This window comes from Peromyscus californicus, unplaced genomic scaffold (genome assembly GCF_007827085.1).
Source record: "Peromyscus californicus insignis strain IS unplaced genomic scaffold, ASM782708v3 Scaffold_18__1_contigs__length_77618521, whole genome shotgun sequence".
NCBI lineage: Eukaryota > Metazoa > Chordata > Mammalia > Rodentia > Cricetidae > Peromyscus > Peromyscus californicus.
This window is the reverse complement of record NW_026294480.1, coordinates 64,841,806-64,859,841: the sequence shown is the minus strand read 5'-3', so window position 1 is coordinate 64,859,841 and position 18,036 is coordinate 64,841,806. Positions and strand designations below refer to the sequence as shown.

Sequence of the window (18,036 nt, the reverse complement as noted above, 5' to 3'; positions counted from 1 at the left end):
ACAACCTCCCTACCTTCCTGAGCTTACTGATTTGCAGACAGAACAACAACGGCGCAACAGCCTGTCTTGCCTGATTAGGGTCTGGCTCCCGACTAAATCGTGACTTCTGAGAAATCGCAACACTCCTTTTAGCAGTGCTGGGTTTCACCCAGCTTGAGGCGTCAAGAGCCACTTTGTGGAATCTCTTAACTTCTTTCCCTGCCAGTCCTGAAGTTCAGAGGACGCCTTTACATGGTTAAAACAAAGCCTGGAATCAACACTTTTCAGACATCACTTGAGTTCCCCTAACCCTAGAGTTTCCATCATGTGTGGAGAAGGTTCAAGCAACATAGGAACTTAGCAGATGGTGGCAGGTACCAGGGTGTGGCTGCTACTGTCTCCCTTTCTCTTCCAGCAGAAGGAGCCACCTTCCAAGGAGGGGGGCGGGGGAGGGTGCGGTGGGGGGGACTGAGATTGGAGGAGGCAATAAGAAGAGGGAGGGCAGGGGGGCGGGCGCCGGGGGAGCCCAAAGCCAGCCTGCTGCTCGGCTCAGGCTCACACGCGCGCCCGCGCGCCGCCACTGTTTGTACACAGTGCGCTCTTGGCCTCAGGCTCGCTCCCCTCCAGCTCACGCTTCATTGTTCTCCAAGTCAGAAGCCCCGCAGCCGCCGCGGCAGCGGCAGCAGCGTGAGCCGGAGTCACTGCTGGCTGCTCCGCCCGCGGTGCGCGCACGGAAGTCGGGGAGCCGGGAACCCCGGGAGCCCGCGCTCCGCCCGCGGCGCCTCGGCCAGGACCCACCCGCAGCGCCGGCGGAGCCCCAGCCGCTCTCCAGCGCATCCACCTCCGCGTACCCCAGCGGAGTGGTGGTGAGGGGGGGACACCCTTTCTCTCGGGGCCATCACTCTCCATCACCCTTTCCCAAGAATTTGTTTGAGGAAGCGCTGCGGGAGAAAGACGTCCTCCTGAAGCTCTGACAGGGGCGGGGTCTACTGCTGCCCTGCAGGGCCACCTCGCCGACAGTGCCCTCCGCTGCGACCCCCGGACCTGCCCGGGTCACGTCTGCGAAACGGAATCATGAAGCGCTTGGTAGCTGCCTGGCTTCTGGTTGGACTCAGCCTCGGTGTGCCTCAGTTCGGCAAAGGTGAGGTGGCCGGGCAGGGGTCGCTGGATGCGGGACGGGCGGGGAGCGCCTTTGGAAATGCCGCTCAAGAGACCACAGTGGGTCTTCAATGCGTGCCTGGCGTGGGGGAGCGCCGCGGAGGAGGCGACGCGCCCTGGATACCCAGAGAAAGTGCTAGCAAAGTCCGAGTGGAGTGCCCCAGGCTGAGCGGGGGGAAGAGGGTGTGATCTTGAAAAACAAGACTGTGGGGTGGGAGGGGGGCGTTCTTCCTGAGCCTCCTTTGCCTTGGATTCTCTGCGGGACCCTGGCTAGAAAGTGTGAATGTTGCTGGCCGGCGATGACAGTAGAGAGGGCTGTGGTTAAGACCTGGCAGAACCGAGGTTGCCAAGTGTGCGGGGGCCATCATCTAGCCTGGATAACCGCAGGGCGGTAGGCTGGATGCAGTGCCCTGGCGCAGGGCGGGGGCTAAGGGGGTCCGCCAACCTGGACCCCCATATTGAGAGTTTGTGCTGCCAGTGAGATGAGAGAGGTCTACTAACTCCCTGGCTTCCTTTCTCCCCCTTCCTCCTCCTGGGCGCGTGACTTCAATTATAACAACTCAACAACTCCCCTCGCTTCTAACCCCCAGGGGGCCTGAGCATTACTGTGCACTCCCTCTGGGTAAGACCATAACTCTTGGTAATAGACAGCTGTGAGGTGCAAACCAACCTTCATGTGCCCCCAGCCCAGGAGCCGAAAAGTTGCTCAGGCTGGTCTGCCTGTGTCTTTCTTGGCTTGCGTGTAAATAGGAAACAAGCAAATAAAATAAAACAACATTATTTTTTTAAAAAAAAAAAAAACGCAGGACTTCAGTGAGTCTCCTGCTGAGTTGTTTGGGTGACTTTCAGATCCTCTGAGAGATTAGGCTTTATACATACAAAACCTCTTCAGAACCTTACCAGCAGGTACTGAATTGGAGCCAGGAACCCATGGAGAAAGGAGAGGGGGTTCCAAGATACTGGGTGTCTGTGCCCTTTCTGCGTTCAGGGAGACAGGCAGCCCTTCTCAGAGATCCGTAAGAGAATCCTCCACAGACAGCGTTAAGTGGAGAGCTGCGTACACTACACGGATTTAAAACGCTGTGGCTGTAGAAGTATTTGGAATAAAAAAAACTGCGTTGACTCGAATCCATTTGAGATTAGACTGGGCACTGCATGGATACTCAATACTACACAAATGCACCGCCTATGTGCTTTAGATGATAAGCTCTTAGGGGACTATGCTCCGGAAATCTGTGTTGCGGGCAAGATGCCCGCTTAGCCCTCTCTTCAGGACTCAGAAGGTGGCTAGTTCAGGTCCTCTTAGCTCTCTAGAATGCAGCTGGTAGAAGTGAGTGTGAGATCTGTCTTTGCATCTGTTTCCAAACCCAGAGAGTTACCTCGTAGAGGCAGCCACTCCAGTGAAGGTTAGCATATGGAAATGATTCCGGGGTAGGTCTCCAAGTCTCTAGTGGTAAGGAAAAGAAAAGGCTCCCAAAGCTGTTATTTCCTGTTTCTTTTATTTTTTGTCTGTATTCCTTCTGCACTTTGATTCCGTAGCTGGAAGGGAACTGGAAAAGCTGAGGGCACTCCCCTCTCCTCCTTCTATCCCCGCCTCCGTTCCCACCCCAATAGGAACACACACACACACACACACACACACACACACGCACACGCACACGCACACGCACACGCACACGCACACGCACACACGCACACACACATGCTACGCTCATGCACACAAGCACCTACACCATGCCTCTGCCACTATCTGACCCATATCAGAGGTGGCAGGATGCTAGAGGACCTAATGAGTGACGGTGCTTGCCAGACCTTTTAGTTGCTAGAGCCTGGTACGACAAATTGCAGCTGTCCTGAGCTTTTGAAGATGCCCACCGAGGGCACAGTTAATACCACCAGTCAAGTGGACCACGGAGATGTTGCCCGGGCTTTCCAATGTGGTCCTCTAGACAAAGCTCCGGAAACCTATTCCCTCCATTCTTCAGCAGATTCATCCTTTGTAAGCCACCCTGTGGGTGGAGGGAGAGAGCTTCTGGGAAAGAAAAAGGACGTTTTGCATTAGCTCTGTCTGTTAAACTTGCACCTCCTTAATTTTCTTCCTCCAGACCTCTGCAGAAGTCAGAGCTGGGCTTGCCTGATAGTTCAAACAATTAAACTTTTGGAAAACTTACTAAAGCTAGTGTTAACACCGAATTTTGCTCTGCTTCTGTCTTACCCCTCCCCCATCGTATATCTATAATTTATCGGATGTCTTATAGGAATTAGTGTTTTCCCTTTGTATGGATTCCAATTTACAGGCACTCACGCCTGGAACTTGATAATGGTAGGTAACTCCTTTTATTAGTAGTCTTTATTTTAAAATTAAACCAATGGATCAGTCAGATTGAATATTTTATTAACTCCTAAATTATTCATCATTGTGTATTGCTTTAAAAAAATCCAATAACATGCATACAGTTGCTGCAAGCACGTGACATCTTATGCAATCTGTCCCTGTGCCTGCAGTTTGTGCCTGGAGTCTTTAAGCAAACGGCACAATCTAAAAATTTCTAGATGTGCCCTAAATGCTATGAATTATTGGCATTTGCATTCCCATCTTTTAATCAAATGGTGATCTTAGTTAAGTCTACATGAGAAGAAATTAATACCTGAAGAATCTCACTTCGGATGATACTATGCTTCAGTGATTAAGATAGTGATGTTTAAGCTGAAATAACAGGTTTCTGTAGGGATTTCATTATTGCATTTTGGGTCTTCACCACCTAATTTGCATGACCATTAACTTTATACTTTAAGAAATAAGTGCTCACCTCAGATTCAAGGTGAAACATTTTAAATTAATTTAAAAATATTATATCAAAGGTAACAGTTAAGTGAACATAAAGTACTCAGCTGCGAGAGTTTGAAACCAGCGTCTGGGCTGTACCAGGCAATGCCGTGATACAGCAGAGCTCTTCCTTTGACGCTGAGAAAGTTCTTTCTTAAATGTTTCCTTAAAATTGAAATCTATTTTGTCTAGAAATATATATGATTTGTCGAAAACATGTACAATAGAAATGGGGAAGTGAAATGAAAGAGTTTGTTCTTCCTTCCCAATCTTAAAGTTACAAAGATTTCCCAGACAAGCAGCTGCAGTGCATAACATTGCCTCAAATTAAAACGCTTGGATTTTCATTAAATATCTTAAGATGAATGTCTATATAACATTAGTATCTAGCAGATTCAGTGAATATTTTAATAAAGTTGACCCATCTCTCTAGGTTACAATTTTTACTAATCATAAAAATCTAGCAATACACAGGATTAAAATATACATGACTATAATGAAAGAGCATAGCTACTAAACACCACCACAAAACATACTTGCTGGGTTTAGTATCTAAATTACTCCAAACTCTGACTTCCTTGCCAGTTATTATGATAACATTGTTAATTGGGTAATTTATTCTTGAGATGCCTCATCCTTTAAATGGATGCTAGTACTGGCATTAACTGTATATACAATCACTTGTGCACATATTTTAAGCCTCTGGAGAGTTTTCTAAAGCCTAAGAAAGTGGTGCTGATATTGTTTACTGCACACACTTGAAGGTGCTATAGCTTTGAGTTTGATTTATGATATAGCAGTTTTATTGTATCCTTGCAAGGAAAAAAATGTATAGGCTTCTGAGCACAGTTCAAGCCAGAAGTTAATTGTGAGTAGAGGGTTTTATAGGGAGAGTTGAAGGGAGGAAAGGGAATGGGAGAAAGATGCAGTTACATTAAAATCTCAAAAACAAAAATAAATAAATAATAAACAAAAAGGATAAAATGTGAAAAATAGGAAATATTGCAAGTATGCAATTTGTACTAAAACTTCTATCGTAGCTATCAACTTACCCTTTTTAATAGCTAAATAGTTTGAAATTTGGCACATTTATGAAAAGCTATAAAACCAGCTATGCTATTCTACTATTGAGTTCTGAGCTGTGTTTTCAGGAAGATGCCCGGCATATTTCTTCCTGTCTTGTTCTTTTTCACAGCCTGTGGGATGACAGTGACAACATCCCCAATCGAAGTAAATGTATTTATGAACAGAATCAAAGGAATGCCATTGTGAAGTGGGGTGATCAGTAAAGTGTTTGAGTGGTTACTAAGGATGCTAGAAATCATCACTTAATTGTTCCTAGATGTATGTATAAAAACCTTTGGTTCCAGAGTTGTGGAAGGGCAAAGACTGAAATCTACTGTGCCCTCACCAGCAGGTGTCAGAATAATCAATGGAGATATTTTTAAAGATCGTTGAAAGACGCAAAAAAGGTAAATAAAAAAATACTAGCCTGCAAATCTACGTAAAATACTCTCCATTGTCTATGAAACTAGTGATAGCTCTCATCAGTCCCTGAGAAAGATAGAGGAGGTAAGTTGTCAGGACTGACAGCTGTAACTGTTATTTTAACTTAGAGACACAGGTGCTACAAAAGGAATCACACACTTTGGGGAACCCATTACTTTTTCAAGGTGTTTCTTAGCGCCTTCCAAGGAAAAAGACATAGAATGTGGATGGACGTGTGGTCAAACAATTATTCCTGGCATTTCTGGCGTGATTTCTAAGTTTCTTCTCCATGCCTACTCTAAGTTTCAAATGTATATGTTCTGTTATGCTGATTTACATGTATTTACACATTCATCCATATCTCTATACACATCTGTTTGGGTGGAAAACCCTGAGTGCCTATCTTCTTTCTATAATGATACTTTTGTAGAGTTTGTAGTGCTCTAACTTATGTAAGTCATATGGTCAAAGGGGACTAAATACAGATAGATTGACTTTTGTCTTTATCCATCTCAGACAGTTATTAATGTGTACATATATATATATACATATAGATAGATAGATAGATAGATACACCTATTACATAGCAATGTCTGTGAGTGACTCAAAATAATTTTTAATTTATATTTATCAAACTTTTGTCACCTTTCATCTGTTGATATAGCCTTTCAATCTGTATTACAGATTCACCATTATATTCTGGCTATGAGTTATCTCCAGATTTCAAGTGGTCCTTGACATGCCAAATCTATTTTCAGTGGCCTTCTTCCTGTGTTAACATTCCCTAAAGCCAAAATGAAAATCTTCAATTCTGTCTTTACCATTTTGCTTTTTTCTTCTCCCTCCCACTTCTTTGGTGGGCTGGAACTCGGAAACAGCATCCAGTATAAAATCAATTTGACATTCTGTCATCGTTATTAAAAGACTGTAAATTTACAAAACACTATGAGTTTGTCATTTTTCTTTTTGGAAGGAGCAAAATGAGAATGAGAACATAGTGCCCTGTTTCCCAACCCCTGGAATTTAGAACAGTGAAAATCAATTAGGATCTGAATTGAAGAGCAACTGAAGGGTTTTATTGCTCACTTTGATCACAAAGTCTTGCCTAAAACTATCACCCGGGCAGTTAAGCATGTGCACCTCAGAGTGCAGAAGTCATTGTCTCACAGTTTCATCCATGTAGCCCATAGTTGGAAGCACAGAGGAAAGAATGAGAAACTGTTGACCACGTAATGTGGAGTTCACATTTGGGATTTAGATTCTATATTATATTTTAAAAATACATTTACCTTGACCTTGAAATTCCCTGACTGTCTTTAAACTACATCAGGAAAGTAACAAAACCATGAAGCTATAGGTTTAGTGAGATGGTGGGAGGAAAGACATTAACCTCTGAAAGTTTAGTATACTAATTGATACAATATTGGTTACCCATCTAGATAAAACCTGATTGCAGTATGTTCACCATTGGTGGGTACAAAATCATTGATGTTATTATTTATATATATTGTATTTATAAATATTGATAATAAAGGATTGCTCCACATGTTTAAGTTTGGAAATCTGCTTTATTGTGAAGGAGTTAGAAATCTGAGAAATATACTTATTAGGCAATTTATTTTCTCACTATGCCATAGAAAACATTGTTTTGTAAGTTTTTCCCTAGAATAACCAAATGAAGGTGATAGAAAACAGTTTAGCTTTACAGAAAAGTAGTTGATCTCAGAATTCGGATAAGGTGGCTTGCAATTACTTGGCTACATTTCCCAGATAGTGTACTGCTGCTTTCTGTTTAAATATGTGCCAATAGAGTGATAGTGATGGTGTTGGGGTTGTGCAACAGAGATCTCCCGTACATCAGTGAGCACAGAGTATTTAACTACAAGAATACCAGTGAAGGCTTCTGACACACTAAAGCACTTCAGAATGAGGTTGTCAGTGTGCTAAAAGATTCACTTCTCTTTACTCTTTCCATACTCTGAAACGGTTCTCTATCAAAGTGATTGATCACTTATTTATTCATAAGTGGGAAGGCCACGGTTTACTCTCTTGTTACATGAGATGTGCTGAGGTTAGAGGCAGTCTTTAAATGGGGTTAGGTTGCTCTGCAGTCCTTAAGGTTTCTGCTTCGTATGTGACAAAGTGGTTTATTTTTAGACTGAAAAATAATCCCTTAAATCCCTTCCTCCACTGGGCTTACAATGACTGTTTAGATTTTGCTCATATTGGAGATTATGGGGTTAGCGGCAGTAGAGCGGCCCCTGACATTTGAGCAGGAAAATCCAAAACCATCAAGTAGAAATATTGGATTGGAGAATATTTTTTTAAACAAATGGATCAATCCCGTTTGTCATAAATAGTCCTGTTTATAGAGTATGACTGTCAGTCACAAATATGTGTTAATTTTGCCAACATATGTTTCTCTAATTATAATTACATTATTTTCCTGTTTATATATATCTATATATTGTATTTTTTTATTTCTTTAGCTGAACTCATGTATTATAAACTCCAGCTTTCTTGGAATGTTTTACAACAACAAACAAAAGCAGCTCACCATTCAGATACTTTAATATTTATATTCCAAATTCTCATTTCACACTGATGCTGTCTTTACTGCCTTGAATTATCATAGCATAGGTGAAACAACAAAATAAAACAACAGTAACAAAGACACCAAAAGGTTTTTTTTAAATATTTCTTTAATTGCAGGGAGATATCACCCACAACCACACCCACATCACTGTTTTTAGAAAGTAAGTGCCATATTGCTGGTTGTTTCTGCTCTTCTGGGGAGCACACCACACAGCTCCCAAATAAATCACACATGGAGGGTTATTCTTACTTATAAATGCCCAGCCTTAGCTTGGCTTGTTTCTTGCCATCTTTCCTTAACTTTAATTATCCTGCCTACCATTTGACTCTGGGCTTATCCTTTTCTCTTCCTGTATCCCTTTGTTTCTTACTCCATGACTTGCTGTGTAGCTGGGTGACTGGCTCCTGGAGTCTTCCTCCTTCTCTGGCTACTTCTTCTCCCAGATTTCTCCTTCTATAAATTATTTTTGCCTGCCAGCCCCACCTATCTGTTCTCCTGCCTTGCTATTGGCCATTCAGTTCTTTATTAGGCCTTCAGGTGTCTTAGGCAGGCACAGTAACACAGCTTCACAGAGTTAAACAAATGCAACATGAACGAATGTAACACAACCTTAAAATAATATTCCCCAACATTTCCCCTTTTTCTTCTAAACAAAAATGAAAGGTTTTAACTTTTACATAGTAAGACTATATATAATAAGAACAATTGTCAAGTAAAAAATACATTCACATTGTACCAAATTCCAATTCATTTTTGTCTGGTAAATTTAAAGAAAATACCCCATAATCTATGCTGTTTTAGTAAATCCAAATTTTTTTTTACCTAATTTACTTTCTGTCATATCTAAGGAAACTGCAAATATAACTATCTAGTCTTCAACTCCATCAAAGAACCCAGAAGAATGTAATATTATTTAAGTAAACAAAAAGTGCATTGCAAACAACTTCCCAAAAGTCTAGAATTGACAGAGACATCTGACTTCCTGGACAGTTACCCAAAGTTCCTCTGCAACACTGGGGCATCCATCTTCAGCCTACAGGCCCATAGTATTTGGCAGACTTTTCAATGAAGCAGGAAATTTGAAAGACTGTCCCACCTATATTAGCAAAGTTTGTCAGTCACTTTCCTCTGTGTCCTGCAGAATGTCTGGCAGTTTTGTCTGTGAAGCAAGAACCCTGAAGGACCATCCCACCTTGTTCTGGCAAAGTTCAGTGGTGACTTTCCTGTGGGTCCTGAATGCCCAATTTATATAACATACTGTCAAGCAGTCCAGGCAAGAGCAGCTTCTTGTTCAAATGGCTAGACTTGCCACATTGAAAGCAAATAAGGAGTTTCTTCAATGCCTATCATCTCAGAAGTAAATTGGCGCTGCCAGGAGCAGACGCGTCTTACTTTTATGAAAGCCCTAAGTTAACAAAACATTTTAAATGCTATATTATGTAGGTCTTTGAAAGGTTTGAAGACCATCTGTCTACGTAAAATATATCTCTATATGATCTGGAAAGCGTAACTAACATATCTACAATTTTGATTGTTATAAATGACTAACCACTAAACTATGTTTCCTGATTATTCTATGTAGTTTATAATAATAGCTTTCAAAAACTGAAACTTCACCCCACATTTCCAAATGAACTGCATAGGCACAATATCTCAAACAAAAATAGAAACATACATACAATATGTTGTAAAAAAATAAGCTTAAATTTTTATCAATATACAAAAATCTTTTAAACAAGAATAGAAACATATATACAGTGTAACAAAAATAACTTTAAATTTGTATCAATATTCTATATTCCCCTAAATGATAGCAAACATCCATAGCCCACCAAATAAACGAAGATTACTCACACCTCCCAACTCTTGGAAATGTGGGTATAGTTTTCTCTAGACTACTTTCTGCTGGCTGTGGATGAAGGCATCATTTTTAGGGGTTCCTGAAAATGTTTTGAGATAATGACCAAGTCCTGGGAAGACCAACAGTATCCTTTGTTGATAGATGTCACCTATCAAGGTTCAGGAGGTCTCCCGTGATCAAACATGATCCATATTATTCCTGAAGGAATCCAAAACCTCTTGTCTCCTGTGGAAACAAAACTCCAAAGTATTTTTTATTTCCATTTGACAATTTTTTTTACTTCTTTTTTAAGGTTAATGCATTTCTAAAGTATCTAGATTGGTTCAATTTAGCAGTCCAGTTCACAATCCCATATCTCCTAGCAGCTGTCTTTTGCTTCTCAACAATCAAAAATTCAAAATCAACACAATAACGTATAGGATCCAGACTCCCTGTGTATTTCTCATCTCTATGTGGCCTATGCTTTTTTATTATTTTTCTTCTCTCTTTAAAGACTTTATTTTTTTAGCTATTCATTTTTTCTATGACTATACCCTTTTACTTTTCTTAAGCCTATGCACATTATTAAACACATTGTAACTTGTTTAGGAGTTTTCCCCATCTAGACCTCTTTTATTTTGTATCTCTAGTCTTTTTTTTTGACCTTGTGAGCAAACTTTAAACTGCTAAGCCAAACTTTAAACTGCAAGGACCTCCAGCTGTTGCTTTGGTGGCTGGCTCTGCTCACTTCTAGGGTCCTGAAAGTTGAGCCTAAAGCTCAGGGCTCAGAGGTGTGTGACCAAAAACTTCATTCAACCTTTCTAGAGCTCTATAATGCCGATGCTTGCACTGTGGCAAGCATTTTTACTTAAGTTTTCTGTTCTTACCTAACCTACTGACTGCTCAGGGGCTTGCTAGCAGGCAGAAACTCTTAAAGGAGCTCTATCTTTTTTTTTTTTTCCCTCAGCTTTCTTTAGCCCTATATAGAAATATGGGTCCATGTTAGAAATCCAAAATGTTATTGCCTGTTTCTGCTATTTTGGGGGGCATACTACACAGCTCTCAAATAAATCACACACAGAGGCTTATTCTTACTTATAAACACCCAGCTTTAGCTTGGATTGTTTCTTGCCAGTTTTCCTGAAATCATCCCATCTACCTTTTGCCTCTGGGCTTTTCCTTTTCTATTCCTGTATACCTTCCTTTTTTCTTACTCCATGGCTTACTGTGTAGCTGGGTGGTTGGCTCCTGGACTCCTCCTACTTTTTCTTTTTCTGCAGATTTCTCCTTCTATATATTGTCTCTGCCTGCCAGCCCTGCTTATCCCTCCTCCTGCTTTGCCATTGGCCATTCAGCTCTTTAATAGACAATCAGGTGTTTTACACAGGCACAGTAACACAGCTTCACAGAGTTTAACAAATGCAACATAAAAAAAAAACATGCCTTAAAATAATATTCCCCAAAAGTGCACATTTGGGGTTTTATCATTATTATTCTTATTTTAAATTCATTTATTTTTATTTTACATGCATGTATATATTTTTCTCCACATATGTGTGTGAACTTTTTGTGTGTTTGGTGCCCAGGGAGGCCAGAAGAGGTTGTCAGTTCCCCTAGGACTGACTTACAGTTAGTCACTACATGAGTTTTAGGAACTCAACCTGGATCCTATGAATAACAGTAAAGGTTCTTACCTCCCAAGTCATCTCTTGGGACTCATAAGTGCACATTAAGTGTAGCACTGTCTACACACACACACACTCATAAAATAGGTCAAAGACAGTTTCTGAAATTTTAAAAGTGTGGGAGGTGGGAGGAGAGGGAATCTGTGGCTAGTATATAAAATGAAGAGAAAATTTCTTAATAATAAAAGAAAAAAAAGTATATGTTACTTATTCCATGTAATCATTTCTTGCAATCTGTGTTTTAGAATGAACCTAATTTGAAAGTACTTTTTAACCCTTTTGGAAGAGAGAGCACTGATAAAAATATACTATTAATACTAAGCAGGATAAAAAAATGGTTTTTATGCTTGTTGTAAGTCTTCAATTCTGAGAAATGTGACCACCAAACAACAGATTCCTTTATTCGATGCACAGTTCTGATGCTCTTTGTGTCTGCAATTTTTTCCAAAAAAGCAATGATTTTTCATTCATAATCCTATTTTTCATTCTTCCTTCTTTTTATATGAAGACTCCTACCATGGAAGCATAAGCATCATTATAAACAAGAGTCATTTACTCAGAGAGTTTTGTGAAGTAGGGTAAATAAGTCTGAGATCATTCTACACATTGCGTTGCTGTAGGTTCCAGTAGGTTGAGTCCCATCACTCAACCAGGCAGGTGCTGCTGTATTTGACAAATGAATAATAAAATAGATAAAAAGATAACTTCTGTGATCGGAGAAGACTAAGTCACTTGTAAGTTAGAAAGTACAGTGCAACATGAAGAAAGTAGAGCAAACAGTATTTATGGGCATGAGGAAGGAGGGGATGTCAGTTACGGACACAAGGTATGAAAGGGGGTATCTAAAGATATGTTTTTATATTTCTAACTTCAATTCACAGATATTTCGGTTGTTGGTGGGCAAGTGATTAAAATATACTTAATACTGTAAGTCCAAAATTTTAGTGTGAAGCTTCACAACTTCTGATTTGATGGCAATTGTAATTATGTATACATTTGTCAAGTTTTATAGAATTTGAGTCTGATTAATTTGAGTGCTTGATGTTTTTATTTACTTGCAATTTTCTTATAACAAAGCTTATTTGGAAACTTCAAAATGTTCCAGATCAAATCTGCATCTATTACTACCAAATGATGTTGTCAGGCGATAAGTTATGCACTGTGTATTTTGGAGATATCTTCTAAATTTTATTATTTGTAAAAACACAAATGTCCTATCAAACCACCAGTTAACATCTAATTATTTTAAAAGATAAGATTTATACTTGGGGTATTATTTGGTATATTAAATAATTTACAAGAAAATTTCAATAAGTTAAAATTTAAGAAGAAAAGTGTCATAAAGCTCTTCCCACATGCAGAAATGAACTAATTTTCTCTTTATGCACTTTTAGTATACATTATGTGTCTTTTAGTACACATTGACAGTAATGGCACTGAGGACAACAGGAGAAAGGAACCCTTAGGAAATGGTTTGCAACACAGATTTTTTTGCCAAATCTTTCCATTAAATTTTATCTTAGTATGATTATTTTGATTGTGTTCTAGAATTCTGCCACTCCTCTGCTTGATTCTAGTGTTATTGAACAAAATGTATAGGAATATAATTTTTCTGGTAATTTCAGTTACATAACATGGTGCAAAGTAATTTTAAAAGACAACACAGTTTTTATTTTTGCCATTTTAGTGAAAGTATTTAACTTGCCATAAACATGTGTGTGACATATCTATATCATCTATAGCACCCTCACTTAATTATATTCCTATACAACTTATTGAGAAAAGTAAACTAAGTGGCCAAGTACCCTGTAATCCATACATTGAGAAGGAAGCAGGAGTATCACAAATTCAAGGGTTACGCAGTATGAAGCTGTCTTTAATAACCAGAGATGAAGAGACATCTCTTTGGCTAAGAGCACTGGCCCCAGAGGACACAATATCAACTTCCCTCACCCATATGGTGGCTCATACAATCTGTAACTCCAGTTCTAGGGATTCAACTACCTCTTAAGGTTTCTATAGACCACATCTGGACATAATTTATTTAATTTATTTATTAAAAATAGAAAAAAGAAACAATGTAAAGCCCAAGGAAGATTAGCAGCATGCCAAGGCCCTGAGTTCTTTGCCCAGCATTATAAAAAACAAGCCAAACAGAACCTGAGGTTCAACAGCTCCAATGACCTCCACTTCACAGAGCAGGGAGAGCCTGTTCTTGACTCTAGCTCCACACAGCTGCCACACAGCAGTGACTAAGGTACTTAGAAGTTCTGCTTTGTCTTCAGTTTTTAGAATGAGGAGATAAGAAGATGTTGGCTGATGTTCATTTTCCAAAATTATCCCAAGTGCTTACAGCAGCCCTTAGTATCTTAGTTTTCTCTGCCATCTCCCTTCATTAGAGCCTATCACCTAATCTGATGCGGTCCATTAATTCCTAGCTCCGATGGTTGTCATCTCTGTGTTTTAGATAATGTAGAATTGTAGATAATGTAGAATTAAAGTAGAATTTTTGATAAAGTGAAATCACTCAGCTACAAGTGTTTTAAATTTCCCATCCTTCCATCCTACACTCCCTGCCTTTTATTCCATGTTCTGTACTTCCACTGACTCCATTGACTCCACTGTGGCCACCACAGTGATTTTTACTCCTATCGATCTTCTTTCCCTACCTAGTCTCTGTGTTTAGTCATCTCAGGGAGTAAAAATTACTGTTTAGGAATTATCCCATTGATTTAGTTGCCTGGATGATTTCACTACTTTTGCCCTCATTAAACTTATCAATGAAGTCATTTCCAAAGTTCTGTTCCTGTCTGTCACTAATTGGTGCTAAGGTATTTTTATCCCTGTTACTTTGACTGACTCTTTGACTGGGAACTATTCCTCATGCTGAATTGACTTGCCCAGCCTGAATTCAGGGGGAGGAGCTTGTTCTTAAAGTAGCGTGATAGGCCATGCTTTGCAGATGCCCACAGGAGGCCCTGCCCCTTTCTGAGTGAATATGGAGGGGGGGTTGAGGGAGGGAGGGAGTAGGAGGGGAGGAGGGAGCAGGGGCTGTGGTTGGGATGTAAATGCATAAATACACAAAAGAAAAAAAGAGAGAGAGAGACTGTAAAATCCACATTCCTGAAGTTTGAGTTTGGCTGAAGTTGAATGGGCTCTGGAGAGAAATGAAGCAGAAAATTAGGAGGTGATTTACTAAGAATATGGAGGCATTGCACAAAATGCAATATGGGTGTGATTTTGCAGTTATAAACTTTGTAGTGTAACCATGGGAATAATTAGAAGGAAAATAGAAGACAAAATGGAAGAAAAGACTCAAGACAGCAAATGGTCAACTATTGCAAAAGTCATGTGTGAGGGTATTAAAGCCGAAATGAATGTGTGATGATAAGTGATAGGAGGGATGAGAGAAGAGGGGAAACAAGGAAGGAGGGCATGTGGTAAACCTCAGGAAAATATAAAGTAGACACAGCAGGAAGTAAAGATGAGTGACATGAGTTTCATCTCTGGTTTTTAGCAAGGAAGGAAACAGCATATTCTGGGAATGACACTGGAAAACAGGGAAATACCACTTTTTCAAATCTAAAAGTTTATATGAGAAGAAATGTTATACAGCTGAGAATATGGAAGAGTAAATAGTGACTTCGAAGAGAATTGTTTTCTTAGACTGGTCCAGGCACTTCTTCCCACAATCCTTAGCCTATGGATTTGGCACATTAAACTTGTAATTGTTGATTTATCTTACAAAGAGAGAGCCTTTTTTTTTTTTTTTTTAACAAAACAGCTTTTATAAACCTTAAAGAAATCTAAAGGATTATATGCTTGGAAAGATAAGACCGTACACTGAGATCATGGCAGTTTAACAGCATCAAATATAGGCCTATTAAATTTATATTCAGAAGTCATTTCACTGTAGCATAACTAAAGAAATGCTTCAAATCCACAAAAGTATCTCTTCTAAATTTAGTGCTCTGCTGGGGGCATAGAGAGCTTGGTAGTTGTTCCCTGACCCACTTTAGAGCTGTTAAGACTCGTATCTTATGTATTTTGAGGTCAGTGTTTAGTGGTTACAGGAAATGTCTTCTCGGATTGGGGGCCCTAATTCTTGGTTGTTTTTAGATCATTTGTCCAAATGATTCTTACAGAAAATAATTAATGTGATTTCCACCCTTTTAGTTAATTTGCTTAGTGTACAGAAAGATTCCTTTACCCTCAAATTTCAGTGTTTCAAATATTTGTAAACCATGATGTTTCTTCTTTATTATCTCGCATGCTGGAATTGGACATGCTTTCCTCCCTTCTGTGGTCTTTGTAAGCCATTGCGTTCATCATCGTGGTTGTTTCATTTGAAATCAATCCCATTGGCCTACCCATTTATACACAAGCTTGCCAATTTCAACGGAAAAGGCCAGTTCTATGCTTACTTAAAACACTGCAGTACACACTATTCTTCATTTTTAAAAATTTGAAACTAACGTTAATTTTTAGTATGTTATCTGCTATTTGTTTATTTAATCTTTCTGGGAGGCGACCTCTTTCTAGATAATACAGAGGTAAAGGCATAGGCCCCCTTTTCATAATTGTATCTTATACACTTGATTTCACCGCAACTTGACTTACTGGTTTCAGCTTTGCATTTGGTGTATTCCTTACTCTGGTGATGTGGGCTCTGCGAACATGGATGTTAGAGTAACAAGATTCATTGCCTGCAAATGTCACCATGCTATTTGTTGCTTTTTTTTCATGTATGTAAATAGCAATGCAAAATACATATTCCTACTGTTAACTTTTAATTTCATATTTCTTCTTTTGGGGGTCTTTCATTATTATCTTAAAACCCTTACTCGCTCCTATTTGTATAACATTATATCTGCTTCTATGTCTGTTTCTGGCTGTCTCTCATGTTCTGCCACGTGTATTTCCCAGAACAGTGTTCAGTGGAGATTGTACAGTCTCAGAGAATTGCTGGTAAATTGTCTTCCCTAAAGAATTTATGCTCTGCCGGGTGGTGGGGTGGTGGTGGTGGCACATGCCTTTAATCCCAGCACTTGGGAGGCAGAGCCAGGTGGATCTCTGTGAGTTCAAGGCCAGCCTGATCTACCGAGTAAGATCCAGGACAGGAACCAAAAACTACACAGAGAAACCCTATCTCAAAAAACCAAAAAAAAAAAAAAAAAAAAGAATTTATGCTCTAACTCAGATAACACAGACAGATAGACAGACAGACACACACACGTACACATCCATCCACACATACAAACATACACATAATATACTCACACTCCAGAAATATGCTCAAATACTCTATACTTTAAAATTGTTGTTGTCTAATCACTTTGAATTTACTTAATGTAATTTGTCCTGTGATCTGTAAGTTTAAGGAAGGAGGAATAGACACTTTTTTTTTTATTACTTAAAGTATGTATATTCCCAATCCCATGTTTTAGCAGTAAACATTCAGTTAATAATTGCTGAGCTTACAAGATCTAGTTTTCCTATGCATTTCTAATTTTTGAACATTTTTTAAAAGAAGCTTTATGTTCAAATCTTTACCTAACTGAACAAAATAGCTGTGATTGTATATGAAGAAATGGAGGACTTCAAGTGTAATTACACAGCAAAGGATTGATAAAAGCATGCATATCAAAATCAAAATCCTTAGGGGCATTTTTAATTGTGAGATAGAGGCTGCAGGTAGCCCTTTTGATCTGCTAATTGAAGTATCAGGACAATCAATAACTTAAATTCTACCAGAAATAACTTTGCTGCATCCATCGCTCTTTTCTCCTCCCCCCTTGTCCTTGCACCTGCTGAACCCTAAAGTTCCTGGCAGAGGACTAAAGAGAGCACCTGGCTTCGTTGTCGGCCCCGGATCCAGGAGCGTTGGAAGCAGCTCTGTTTAGAATTGTGTGTGTAATGGCAATCTGAATGTCACTGCAAACTGCTGTCCACTCCCTTAGGCAGTCACAGTGCTACTGTTCTTAAACGTTCCCAGGGTTCTGAAACTAGATACGTCCTTGTGACTCCAATAATTGTGGGATTTCTACACTCAGCTTGAAACTAAAAGGACATTTCTTTCTAGCAAGGTCTGTACAGAGTAAAAACGGTAAAAAATAAAACGTTTGCTTTTTTCATGTGAAAAGAAAGAAACTTGGAAGGTTTTTATATTTTTTTAATTTGGATAAGAGAATTAATTTATTATTCTTATTTTTTATTTAAAAATATGTTTAAAATTTTTCTTACTTTGAATGCATAGCAATTATATGGTCATTGCAATAAAACTATTTATTGGTGGCATTGGGCATTCTGTAGAGACCTTTTAAAATAAATATTTCTACATGTTTGACAAGGAAGTAGGATATATCACATAGATTTTTGTTTCTCTTTTATGTTGATAAAATGCACATAGCATAGAATTTTCTATTAATGTATTTTAAGTTTACTGTCAACAACTCTATCTCCG

General features: G+C 39.4%; 1 protein-coding gene across 2 annotated transcripts in view; it reads left to right on the top strand.

Moving 5' to 3' along the window:
• Positions 1–569: 569 nt before the first annotated feature.
• Edil3 (EGF like repeats and discoidin domains 3) overlaps positions 570–18,036 on the top strand; it is a 457,317-nt gene continuing 439,850 nt past the window's right edge. For both annotated transcript variants that reach the window (XM_052743643.1, XM_052743642.1), the window contains exon 1: positions 570–1,120. In XM_052743643.1, the coding sequence (XP_052599603.1) occupies positions 1,054–1,120 (67 nt within the window). In that variant the 5' untranslated portion in view covers positions 570–1,053. The remainder of the gene's footprint in view (positions 1,121–18,036) is intronic.